The 11,110-nt window shown below is 40.5% G+C and overlaps 1 protein-coding gene across 2 annotated transcripts in view; it reads right to left on the reverse strand.

The window, feature by feature from the left end:
- The window catches only part of RASGEF1A (RasGEF domain family member 1A), a 325,383-nt gene that overhangs the window by 104,761 nt on the left and 209,512 nt on the right, over positions 1–11,110 (reverse strand). For both annotated transcript variants that reach the window (XM_042457796.1, XM_042457797.1), the window contains one exon: positions 1,597–1,708. In XM_042457796.1, coding sequence (XP_042313730.1) covers positions 1,597–1,638 — 42 coding nt within the window. In that variant the 5' untranslated portion in view covers positions 1,639–1,708. The remainder of the gene's footprint in view (positions 1–1,596; positions 1,709–11,110) is intronic.

The raw sequence follows: 11,110 nt of genomic DNA on the forward strand, positions 1-11,110 counted from the left end.
TACATTGGTGTAATAAAATATGCCAGCAAATAAAATGTTTTTATTCAGGCAGGCTTTTTAATATCATGACAGGATGTCTCTTATATGGGGTGTGTACAGCCTTATATAAAATGGCAAAAATCATTTTTGGATTAAAAAAATATTTTCAAGCCATGGATGGCCGGACCTTCTGGTGGACTGGAAAGACAGGGGGGGGGGGGGGTGGAGGCTGCCTTCGGAGTTCAGCAGACTGGAAAGACTGGAGGCAGGGTGGAGGCTGCCTGCTGAGTCTGGTGGACTGGAAGGACTCAGGGGCATGCAGAGGCTGCCTTCAGAGTCTGGCAGACTGGGAGGCTGGGGGACAGGTGGAGGCTGCCTTCTGAGTCTGGAAGACTCGGAAGAACTGAGCTGAGGAGCAGAGGTTAGAAGCTGCCTTACATGTCCAGTGGTCTTGGAAGAACTGGGGAGAGGACGAGGCAGTTGACTCCCACCTGCACTGGGTGACTCCAATCCTAGTCATGCCACTGGTAACTTGATGCCAGTTCCCGCCTCAGCCAACAGTCTAACTATATCATTTTGTGCGTGCTAAAGTTTCAAAGTAGCCCCATGTACAGCATGTTACAGTAATATGCACAAAATATAAACAAGGCACATGTCAAACAAAATTGATTTTTGGTTTTAACTTTAGCTTCAGCTAATGGCATCATGAGGCTTGGTGCTGTCTGGTGCGGTAATTCATGGTGTCCCCCCCCCCCCACACACACACTGACCTTCTCCCATCCCATCCCATACAAGTTCCTTAGTAAAGTTTTTTGTACTGCTATTGCTCGTAAATTGTAATTCCCATATGTTACTAAATGCAATGGTAACAGTTGTGACATAACTTGCACAATTAAAATTATGCCTTTAAATTACAATAGCAGACACACAGCCTAAATATATTTACAAGTATATAGTTTCATGTAATTAAAATGAAAATTTGGTAAGATGTACTGTTTAAAAAGAAATATTTAAAAGAATCTTTACAAAATTTAAATGCAAAATTTTCAAATTTTAATTTTTTTAAAATTACAAGTCTGAGGGCTTTTCTTTCTCCTCCCCAACCAACCAATCTCTTCTGCCAAGTTGAAGAATTTTAAAGGGATGCAGACAAATGACATAGTATGTTTCTGCTAAAAGGCAGATGCTTAGTGAGCAGTGGGGTCACCCCTCTTAGGATGTCACCTGGTGAGGTCCGCACCCCCCCACACACATACCTAACAAGCAAGCAAGCAAGTACATTTCTATACCGCTTATCAGTGCACTTAATCACTCCCTAAGCAGTTTACAAAGTGTAAGCTAATTGCCCCCCAACAACCTGGGCACTCCTTTTAGAGACCTCACAAGGATGCAAGCCTGAGTTAAGCTTGAACCCTTTTGCTGGTATTGAACTCGCAACCTTATAGTTTGTGAGTGAAAGGCTTCAGTACAAGCATTTAACCACTGTCTCACCATGGCTCCTGGTGATGCCTCTGGCTTCAGCTGCAGTGGCCAGCCATACATCTATGGGTGCGCTACGTCAAATGCATGAAAACAAAATCCCCACATATAAGATGGATGACAAAAAAGAAAACTTACTTTACATTTCTTCACAGCAGCATTACATGGTGGTTCTGCCATCCAGATCTTCCCAGAAGGTGGCTTCAGAGCTATTTCACTTGGTTTTTGTCATCAGTCCTGCCACCTTCTCCTTTAAAATTAGAGGAGTAGCAAATTAGTATTTGGATTCTTCTGTTGTGTACTTCAAACCCCAGGCATAATAATCTTTGGTCTTGTTTTTTGTTTTTGTTTTATGGGCAAGATAATGTTTTATGGACAAGATACTAACACTGCAGCCAAGTGTATTTCATTGCATTGCTAAAGTTTGTCTTTGATATTATGATCATGGTGATGGGTTCTGTAGGACTCCAGATGGACATTAGTAGGATGTCATAAAACCAACAACTCCCTAAGTTAGGCCATTGTTTTTGATCAGTTACATAATGCTCTCATCTGTCAGAAAGAGGTTAAACATTATAATTAGGGATGGTGCTGGTAATGATTAATGAAGAAATTTGCAAGAGGCATACCATTATATTTTTTATCCCAAGCAGAGCTTTTAAAAAGGAAATGTATTTGACTATTCAAATTTGATTTGGGTTTGTTGGCAGTATGCTGCTAATCCATCAGTACCATCACCTGGTTCCTCCGCTCTGAGTCTCTGGATGCTTTTTCTTATTGATCAAAGTATCACTGAATTATGGGATTCAAAGATCTAACATAAAGGTGCAGAATCTGCATACTTGTCATTTGCTCTAGGTCACATCTGCTGATGTAAAATGCATCTATTTCAGATAGCTTTGTGAAATATAATACATTTTCTTATTTGCACAAAGGTTAAAATGTGACAAAATACTTATACTGTATTGCAAGCAGACTTCTCATTGATATAAACATGATGAGACTAACAGGGTGAAACTAATATGACAACAAGACTAATTTTGGCAATTGAAAGGCAACCAGTTTCTCCTTTTAACTACACTGTTTCCCAATAGCACACAGGAAATGACAAAAACAGGCTGCTGTGGTTTTCAGCAGAAGGGGAAAACCTTGAATTTTATGAAGTGGAACAAATGGCAGCTAATAAAGTGAAATGGTGCTTATTTTGAATAAGTGGGAAGTTACAGTAGGAGCAGAAAATTTTAGTGGCTTTCGTAGCTTTCTCCCTGCATCGTTATTCCAAGAAACTAGAACTTTTCACATGTTTTGACACCCCCACCTCCAGACCTGCATTAGCCATCTGTTTAGTATGTGGTTATCTGGAATCTCTTTAATGTACTGAAGGATAAGGTGGTACTACCTAACAGTGATAATCTGTGGATCCAGGCAAAATTTTAATAAAGATATTAACAGATCTCTCATGCTTCAAAGAAGTAAGACTACCATCTTCTTTTACCATTACAGTTGGCTTACAACTGAAACCTCTCACTAGGAATGTTTGTCATTCCATCCCATGACTGTTAGCAGCAAAGGATGTTCTAGTCTTCCCAAGAGCTCTCTACTGGCTTCTTTCATATTCACTTTCCCCAAAGTGAGGGTTTTGTGTGTGTCTGTGGTAATGGTGGGGACAACAGGAAAGACAGCAGAAGACTGGTATTGGTTAGAGCCTTTGAGGAATATATTTTAAGGACCACTTGAGGGTTTTCCAGTGTTTGATAGGAATGGCTGACAACTTGATTGGTTTCCAGTGATATCCATTACTGATTACACTGGAATCTAGTGACTCAGGCTCCATCTACACTGCAGAAATAATGCACTTTGACACCACTTTACTGCCATAGCTGAATGCTATGGCATTCTTGGAACTGTATTTTGTTGTGACAGTAGAGCTCTTTGAGAGAGAAGGCTAAATTACAAAACTATGATTGCCAGAATTCCACAAAATCATAATTCTCAGAATTCCATAGCATTCAGCCAAGGCAGTTAAAGTGGTGTCAAACTGGATTATTTCTGCTCTGTGGATGCAGCCTCAATTGACCCCGATGTAATAAGGCAGCCTCATAGATTTGTAAATTTGAACCGCACTAGCACTAATAATCCTGTATCCTTGGTCCCAGCGTGCAGTTCAAGAACCTACTACATTTGCTGCTGCCTTCCTTGTATATTTTGTCCAAAAATATATATATTAATGAGTGCAAGGTAAAGAGGAGAAAATCAAAACCTTAAAGAAGGGGTGGGAATCATGCAACCCTCTAGATGAATGAATGAATAAAACAAGGTTTGGCTACCAGTCCTGAAAAATAGCAAGATGAAGACTCAACAGATGCAAATGAGAACTCTCCCAGGGTCAGGGATTTCCCAGCAGACAATGAGCACTAATCAAGCAGACACCAATCCTCTTTTGCAGACCCTCCCACCCTGAGGCCTGCCATTAGCAACAGAACAATACACATGCAAATCACTCCTGCCTTCCCAGGGTCACACAGTGTATATTTATACCCAAGTCCTTTCCAGGCAGGCATTCTCTGAAGATGCCAGCCACAGATGCTGACGAAACGTCAGGAATAAACTCTTCTAGAACATGGCCACATAGCCCGAAAAACCCACAAAAAACTATGGATGGATATTGTTGGGCTACAGTTCTCAGTATCCCACATCATAGGCTATTCTGGCTAGAGGAGCTGACGTTCAGCAATACCTGGAGAGTTGTATGATTTCCACTCTTCCTTAAAGTGACTATAAGGTATTTCTAAGGAAGCACTGAGTGACGTCACCTTGGGCCAAAGTAGATGGGACACTAAATCCATCAATCAGAAGCCCATCAGGATTTTTTAAAAATACAGTAGTAGGGAACTATTTAACTCTTTCTTTCCTAGCCCCAATCCAGATACAAATAGCTCTCTCATCAAAGGAATTCAAAATAAATCTGTGTTGCGGTGGAAGTAGACCTGCTGGTATGCATTGACAGGCATAATTAGCTTCAAAGAGGTAATTACAGTAGTGATGTCCCTGCCACTGTTCTCCAAACATAAAATTAATGGTACAGAATATAGCCTTATACATGCTTCATGTACTACTGAGATTACATAGTTAATGGATATTTTACCCACACATCTCAGCCTCCTTTTCTGACACCGAGAAGCTGAAATTGCCAGAGGTTTAAGATAATGAACAATACGATTAGCTAGACAGCTGTAAACAAAAAAACAAGCTGAGAAGCTATAGCCACTGTTCGCTCAATGACAGCTGCTTACATAGTTGCTTAGGTTTATTTGCAGCTGGCACATAGCAGTGAAGACTGGCACATTGCCCTGAGTTACATGGACACCTTACCCTGCAGGGATATATGTTTCCACAAGTAAGACCTAATCATAAAATATATTTCTTTTGAAAATAGCAATAGCAATAGCAAGTACATTTCTATGGTACTCCCTAAGTGGTGTACAAAGTATAAGCTAATTGCCCCCAACAATCTGGGTACTCATTTTAGCGACCTTGGAAGGATGCAAGCCTGAGTCGAGCTTGAGCCTTTTTGCTGGTATTGAACTCTCAAACTTGCAATTTGTCAGTGAGTGGCTGCAGTATAGGCATTTAACCACTGCGCCACTAGGGCTCCCTTGCGCCACCAGGACTCTCTGCATAGTGGAGGTGGCAGATCCTGTTAACAAACTATCTAAACCTACATAAATCCATCTAGGCATTTATGTACATATATCTAAGGTTACACCTGCCTCAGAAGTGGATCCCTTGTCGTTCCCATTGGGGCCAGGGGAGGCAGAGCAGCCCTTCAGCCCTTCGGCTGGTCGACCCCCCCCCCCCCGGAACCCCTTTGCACCAGTGAGCTTTACTTTCCTCTGATTAAGTTTTATCCTGAGTGCCTCACCTTGCTGCTCTGGGGGCTGCTCCAGGGGCAGGCCCTGCATCTCGGGTCGTAGCAGCTGGCCTTCCCCCAGCCCCCCTCAGGCATGCTGGACCCGACGGACCCAGATGGCGGGATAGGGGAAGGATGGGGGCAACTCGTGGACTGAGGGGTGGCCCTCCGATGCTCCCTCTCTGTCGGTGGTGGGTGATGGTAGAGTGGCACACCCCGGAGGGTTCCAACATCCAATGAGTGTGTGTGTGAATGCCTTCACCGGGGCATCGGGGGTGGTAGCAGAGCGGGCAAGGAAGAGGAGGGAACACAGAGGCCGGGGAAGATAGCAGAGAGGAGGAGGTAGAAGTGGAGAAGGAGGTGGTGGACTAGAAGGAGGACGAGACTGGAGGAGATGGAGACAAGGCCAGGGGACCCGGCAGGGGGAGTAGGCGGATGGACCCTTTCTTTCTTTCTTTCTTTCTTTCTTTCTTTCTTTCTTTCTTTTAAAAAATTCTTATCAAAAATCAATGACATTTTTTAAACAAACAAAACAACAACAAAAAAAAAACAGCATCGAGGATGTCTCTGGGGAGGAATGGTGACAAGTCTGCTACTTGTCCATCCCGCACAAACAGAATAGATTCTGATGGCGTTACCACCTGTTGGAATTGCATCACAACCAATTCCTTGGAGGAAAACCTCAAAAACCCAGCTACCAAAATACCCCGGTCTTTTTGCATTTTCTCCATTTTCCCCCTGGAATCGATCACATGAGGATCGGGATCAATTTCCAGTGGAAGCTATGGACATAAAGCTTGAATTAGGATTCGGAGCTTTTCATAGTGGGAATGGGCCCTTAGATGCTTGGACAACCTGGACTCTAATCTTTTACAGTGTTTCCATACTTTCACATTTACTTTGATTCTTCGTCTATTACCTGTTTGATAAACTGCTCACATCTGTTTTCACTTGGAATTATGCAGCAGTTTCCAATTCCAATTCCATGGTGGCAGGGTTGTCCACTGCAGGCACTTTTTTTGGGGAAAAAAAAGAAATCTCTCCCTTTGTACAGTCCTGGTGTTCACTAGAGATTTGACAGAAAAAATACTACGGTATAGTTTCCTCTGGCAAATGATCCCCACTTGCTCAGCTAGGTTGAGGAACACTTACCAGCAACTGGAAATGTGGGATGAAACTGTGGAGCTCTGAGCACTGATGTCTGCACAATAAGTTATTCCGAATAACATGTTGAGCTAAGAGTACACTGCTCTGGAGAGGCTACTTTGGTTACATTTCCATTATGACTATAACATGTACTCTGACATTTCAGAATTAATGTACCAGTGCTACTCTTTAAATGGGATTTGTCTGCTCTTGTTGTGGGCCCCAGGCAGCTTTCAGGGATGCAATGTTTGAAAGATGCTTGAGATGATGTATTAGATACAAATAGGGGTTCTGCAAAGCACGTGCCCATGGCAACTTGTTTCCAGCAAGCTTTCAGCATGTATCAAACAATACCAAGTTAATCTACTTGTGCCTGTTTGGAAATGATACTCTGATCTGCTAGTTTTAAAATAAAAGGCTCATTGTCAGTTCATTGTTTGGGTTTAGGAATATTCAAGAATTTTGTTCATATTTAACGAAACTGATCTAGTCCCTACTAAGTGGACTAATAGGTGGATTGAAACAGTCATCCTTCATCCCCCCCTCATTTCACTGAATGTTGTGATACAATTCTTGGCTCAAAATGGATACCCAAAATACTTCAGGGTCAAATGTGTACACAAAAACATTTTCAGTAATGCACATAATGTATATTTTAATACAAAATGCATTTTTACAGTAAAGTGCAAAACAATTTTTTGTGTGCAGTTTGTTTAAAAAATCAGAGAGGTGTAGAAATGGAACATAAATTATGTAGGAATAAATAGATTTGAAATTGAAGTAGAACAATGCAGTCACCCTTAAATGATTTTTAAAAAACCGTTCCTTGCCACTGCTATCAACATTCCTAGCGTAAGAGCTTTTTAGATTTCAAAATGGAGTGGTAAGAGGAGTCTTTTTATAATAGGTGTCCTTATGCCCCTGAAATCACAGAACCCTGGAACAACAATTGATTGATTGATTCTTAATTCCCAGCAGCTTCTGACAGTGTTTTTCTCTTTAAATGCTTCAACTCATACCATTTTGAATGATGTTGATATTGGTATGCTAGTTATTGACAAAGATTTTTCACATTGCTCCTGTGCTTTCATTTATGTGGCTTAGGTCACAACTGATGTAGGATCCCTTTCCTATAAGATGGAATATGGTAACAATTACAGTAGTTTTATGTCATTTCAAGGCTTTAAATTCAATCATGACACAAGTAAATATAGTCCCTTTAAACTATTGGGAGCTATTAGACAATATCAGTTTTCATCCTTGCTGTAAGATTTGCCAAGTAAATTGTTTAGTCAATTTTCTGCATTTTTTTAATGGATCTTAAGATTACTGCATTATCTGTGGGTCTGTTCAGCATTTCAGTATGCCCATTTCATTGAATTGTCTTATAAGACTCCTGTGGCTCATTCACACTACACAATTATAGTGCTGTTATTTCACCTTTCAGAAATCTGTACTTAGAATAAGATGCTACTGTTAGGACAGAATATGGAGAAACAGAATGGTACCCAACAGACAAGGGAGACAGGCAAGGCTGCATCCTATCACCCTATTTGTTCAACTTGTATGCAGAAAATATCATATGAATAGCAGGTTTAGACTCAGAAGAATGAGTCAGGAGGAAGGAATATCAATCACCTAAGATATGCAGATGACACCATACTAATCATGGAAAATATCATAGGCTAAATCAGTTGAACTTCTTCTTGACATAGTAGTAGTTTACGTTCGACATAAAGTTTTGGCTCTTGTTCTTGTTGCCATTTTGTAGCTTGTTTGTTTGCTTGTTTTGTTGTTGTTTGGACTTGGAAGAAATACTAAAGAAGGTCAAAGTAGACAGTGAAAAGGCAGGCTTACTGCTGAACATAAAGAAAGCAAAAATAATAAGCAAGGAGGAGCTACATAAATTCAACCTAGATAATGAAGAAATCAAAATAGTTAATGATTTCCTGTACCTTGAATCAAACATTGATCAGAATGGAGACTGCAGTCAAAAATAAGGAAAGGAGTACAAATGGGAAGGGCAGTGATGAAAGAACTAGACAAGTTCCTAAACAGTAAAGATATAAAACTGAGCATTAAAGTTAGAATTGTCTAAGCCATTATATTCCCATCAGCATGTACAGATGTGAGATGTAAGAACTGGACAGTGAAGAAAGGTGACAGAAAAAAAATCAACTCATTTGAGTTGTGGTGTTAGAGAAGAGTGCTGAGAATACCGTGGATGGCCCAAAAGATAAACAAATGGGTCTTAGAACAGATCAAGTCTAAACTCTCTCTAGAAGCCATCATGAAACTGTCATATTCCAGTCACATCATTAGAAAGCATGACTCATTAGAAAAATATAATGGTAGGAAAAGGTAGAAGGTAGTAGAAAGAGAGGAAGATGGCACAGCAGATGACTAGACTGAAGTAAGAAGGCCATGGGAAAGAACCTACAAGACCTAAGCAGAGCAGTGGCGCACAGGGTCACTATGAGTTGACATGAAGACAGTTAACAACAACAACAATTTCACCTTAACTGCTCTGGTCCCATCTGATGGCATCTTATGGTTTGTAGTTTGGTGAGACATTAGAGTCGTGTGACTGATAACTCTAAATGACCCCCTCCAAAAGTGCTGGTCCCAGGATCCCATGATAGTTAAAGTAGAATATAGAACTATAACTGCGCAGTGTGATTGTCTGAAAACAGTACAGTGAATCCCTACAGTTCATTCTGTAGGTCAAAATCTTGTTGACTTAATAGTACGAAGGATTTATTTATTTATTTATTTATTTATTTATGAGTGCTTTTGAAATGCCTCTCTGCTCAATGAGCACTCCAGTTAAATAGCTCATTACTATGTGCAGAAAAATGTACACGGAAATTATTTTAAGTGCAATGTTCCTGTTGTAATTAGCTTGGCTGGAATGGTGGTGATTGTAGTACTCTGCTGATTCTGAGCGTTCCAATCACTTTGCGGACATTAGTAATCATAACAATGCTCTTAAAATTGGCCCGTATTATTTTTCCTGATATAGCATATGGAGGCACTGAGGCTGAACGAGGAAATGTATTGCCGGAGAGCACAGTGGGAACTCCTACTTGACATGACCTTAAAGAGGGGGAATTCCTGATTTGCACTTTATTCTCTTAAGCACTCTAGGATTGGATTCTGAAAACTGATAGTTTAACTATGATGAGTTACTGAATTGTATGTATGTATATGTAACTTTCAGTCTCTCTCCATAGTAGTTGCTGCAAAAAAAAAATAAAAAATGTCAGGGGGTTTCTAAGGTAAAAATGAGAAGTAACTAAAAAAAGTCACACATTGTTTTTGTGACCTCTGTTATTGGACTTTCCAGTTAGGCTGCACCTGCACTGTAGATGTAATGCAGTTTGACACCACTTTATCAGTCAAGGCTCAATGCTATAGAATCTGCAGATTTGTAGTTTGTTGTGGCACCAGAACTCTCTGATAGAGATGCCTAAACATCTTACAAAACTACCAGTCCCAGAAATCTATAGCATTGAGCCAATGCAGTGAAAGTGGTCTCAAACAGCATTAATTCTGCATTGCAGATGCAGCCTATGACAACATTGTGTGCAGTACGTTTTATGTTGAATGTTATAATTTCATATTGAAAAGGCTACTCTATAGTGTATGTGTGTGTGTTTTAAATATCAGAGAAATGTTCTTGCTTTCAAAACTACGCATGATGTTGCTGTTTTGTTAGGTAGAATTGACAGTGTAATAACACACCGAACTACCTCTTGTCAGGAATAACACTCCCACACTCTTAATACTAATTGTATCCTGTTAATATCTCTTAGAACTGCAACTGGGGCATCAGTGTCTGCAGAGTGAAATGGACAGTGGAGAAGTCAATACTAGGATCCAATTCGAAGTGCATTGTATATGGTTAATGGGTAGGTTGGGGTAGAGTAGGAACAGAGTTTGAAAGCAGCACATTAAAACAATCTTAACTGTTACTTTTTGGATCATGAGGGCAATTTATTTTGATGCACTAACTTTATTCATATTAATAGTGGGCGGGGAGGCTAAATGCCTTCTTGGGACATTTTGAGGGGATTTCCACCCTCAGTTATTTTGGGTACTCTTGTACCCTTTTGGATACTTTCTCTCTTCCCTCCAAAAGGGAACTAGACATTAAAGGGTAATTGTAACAAGTTGCTAAATTGCAATGTATGCGTGTGCTTAAAAACTCCCAGATTTTGGGCCTGAGCTGGGAGTCCAGAGTGACAAGTTGCTACCTGTTTTGGTAGATGCTCTCAGTGATGCTAATTGTCTTCTTCATTGAGTGTCTGAAGCCCTTCCTTTGAACAAAATAAGAGTATTCAGAATAGGTTCATTCTCAAAATACTTTAACTAACATTTATTTGGGGAGGGATCTGGAAAGGGATGAGCTATGGGCTGGGTATCCAACTCTACTTTTGCATTCTTCTGTGAAGAGAAATTGTGAAGCTCCCCTCCCGTGTGTCTGTATCATAGATTTAAGTGGCTCAGTGCATATCCTCCCTCCACTGTGGATCTGGAAACTGGTTTTGCATGAATAATTAAAGATCTCTAAAATGAATGTGAAACACTTTCCAC

The sequence above is a fragment of the Sceloporus undulatus genome, chromosome 3 (genome assembly GCF_019175285.1).
Source record: "Sceloporus undulatus isolate JIND9_A2432 ecotype Alabama chromosome 3, SceUnd_v1.1, whole genome shotgun sequence".
Taxonomy (NCBI): Eukaryota; Metazoa; Chordata; class Lepidosauria; order Squamata; family Phrynosomatidae; genus Sceloporus; species Sceloporus undulatus.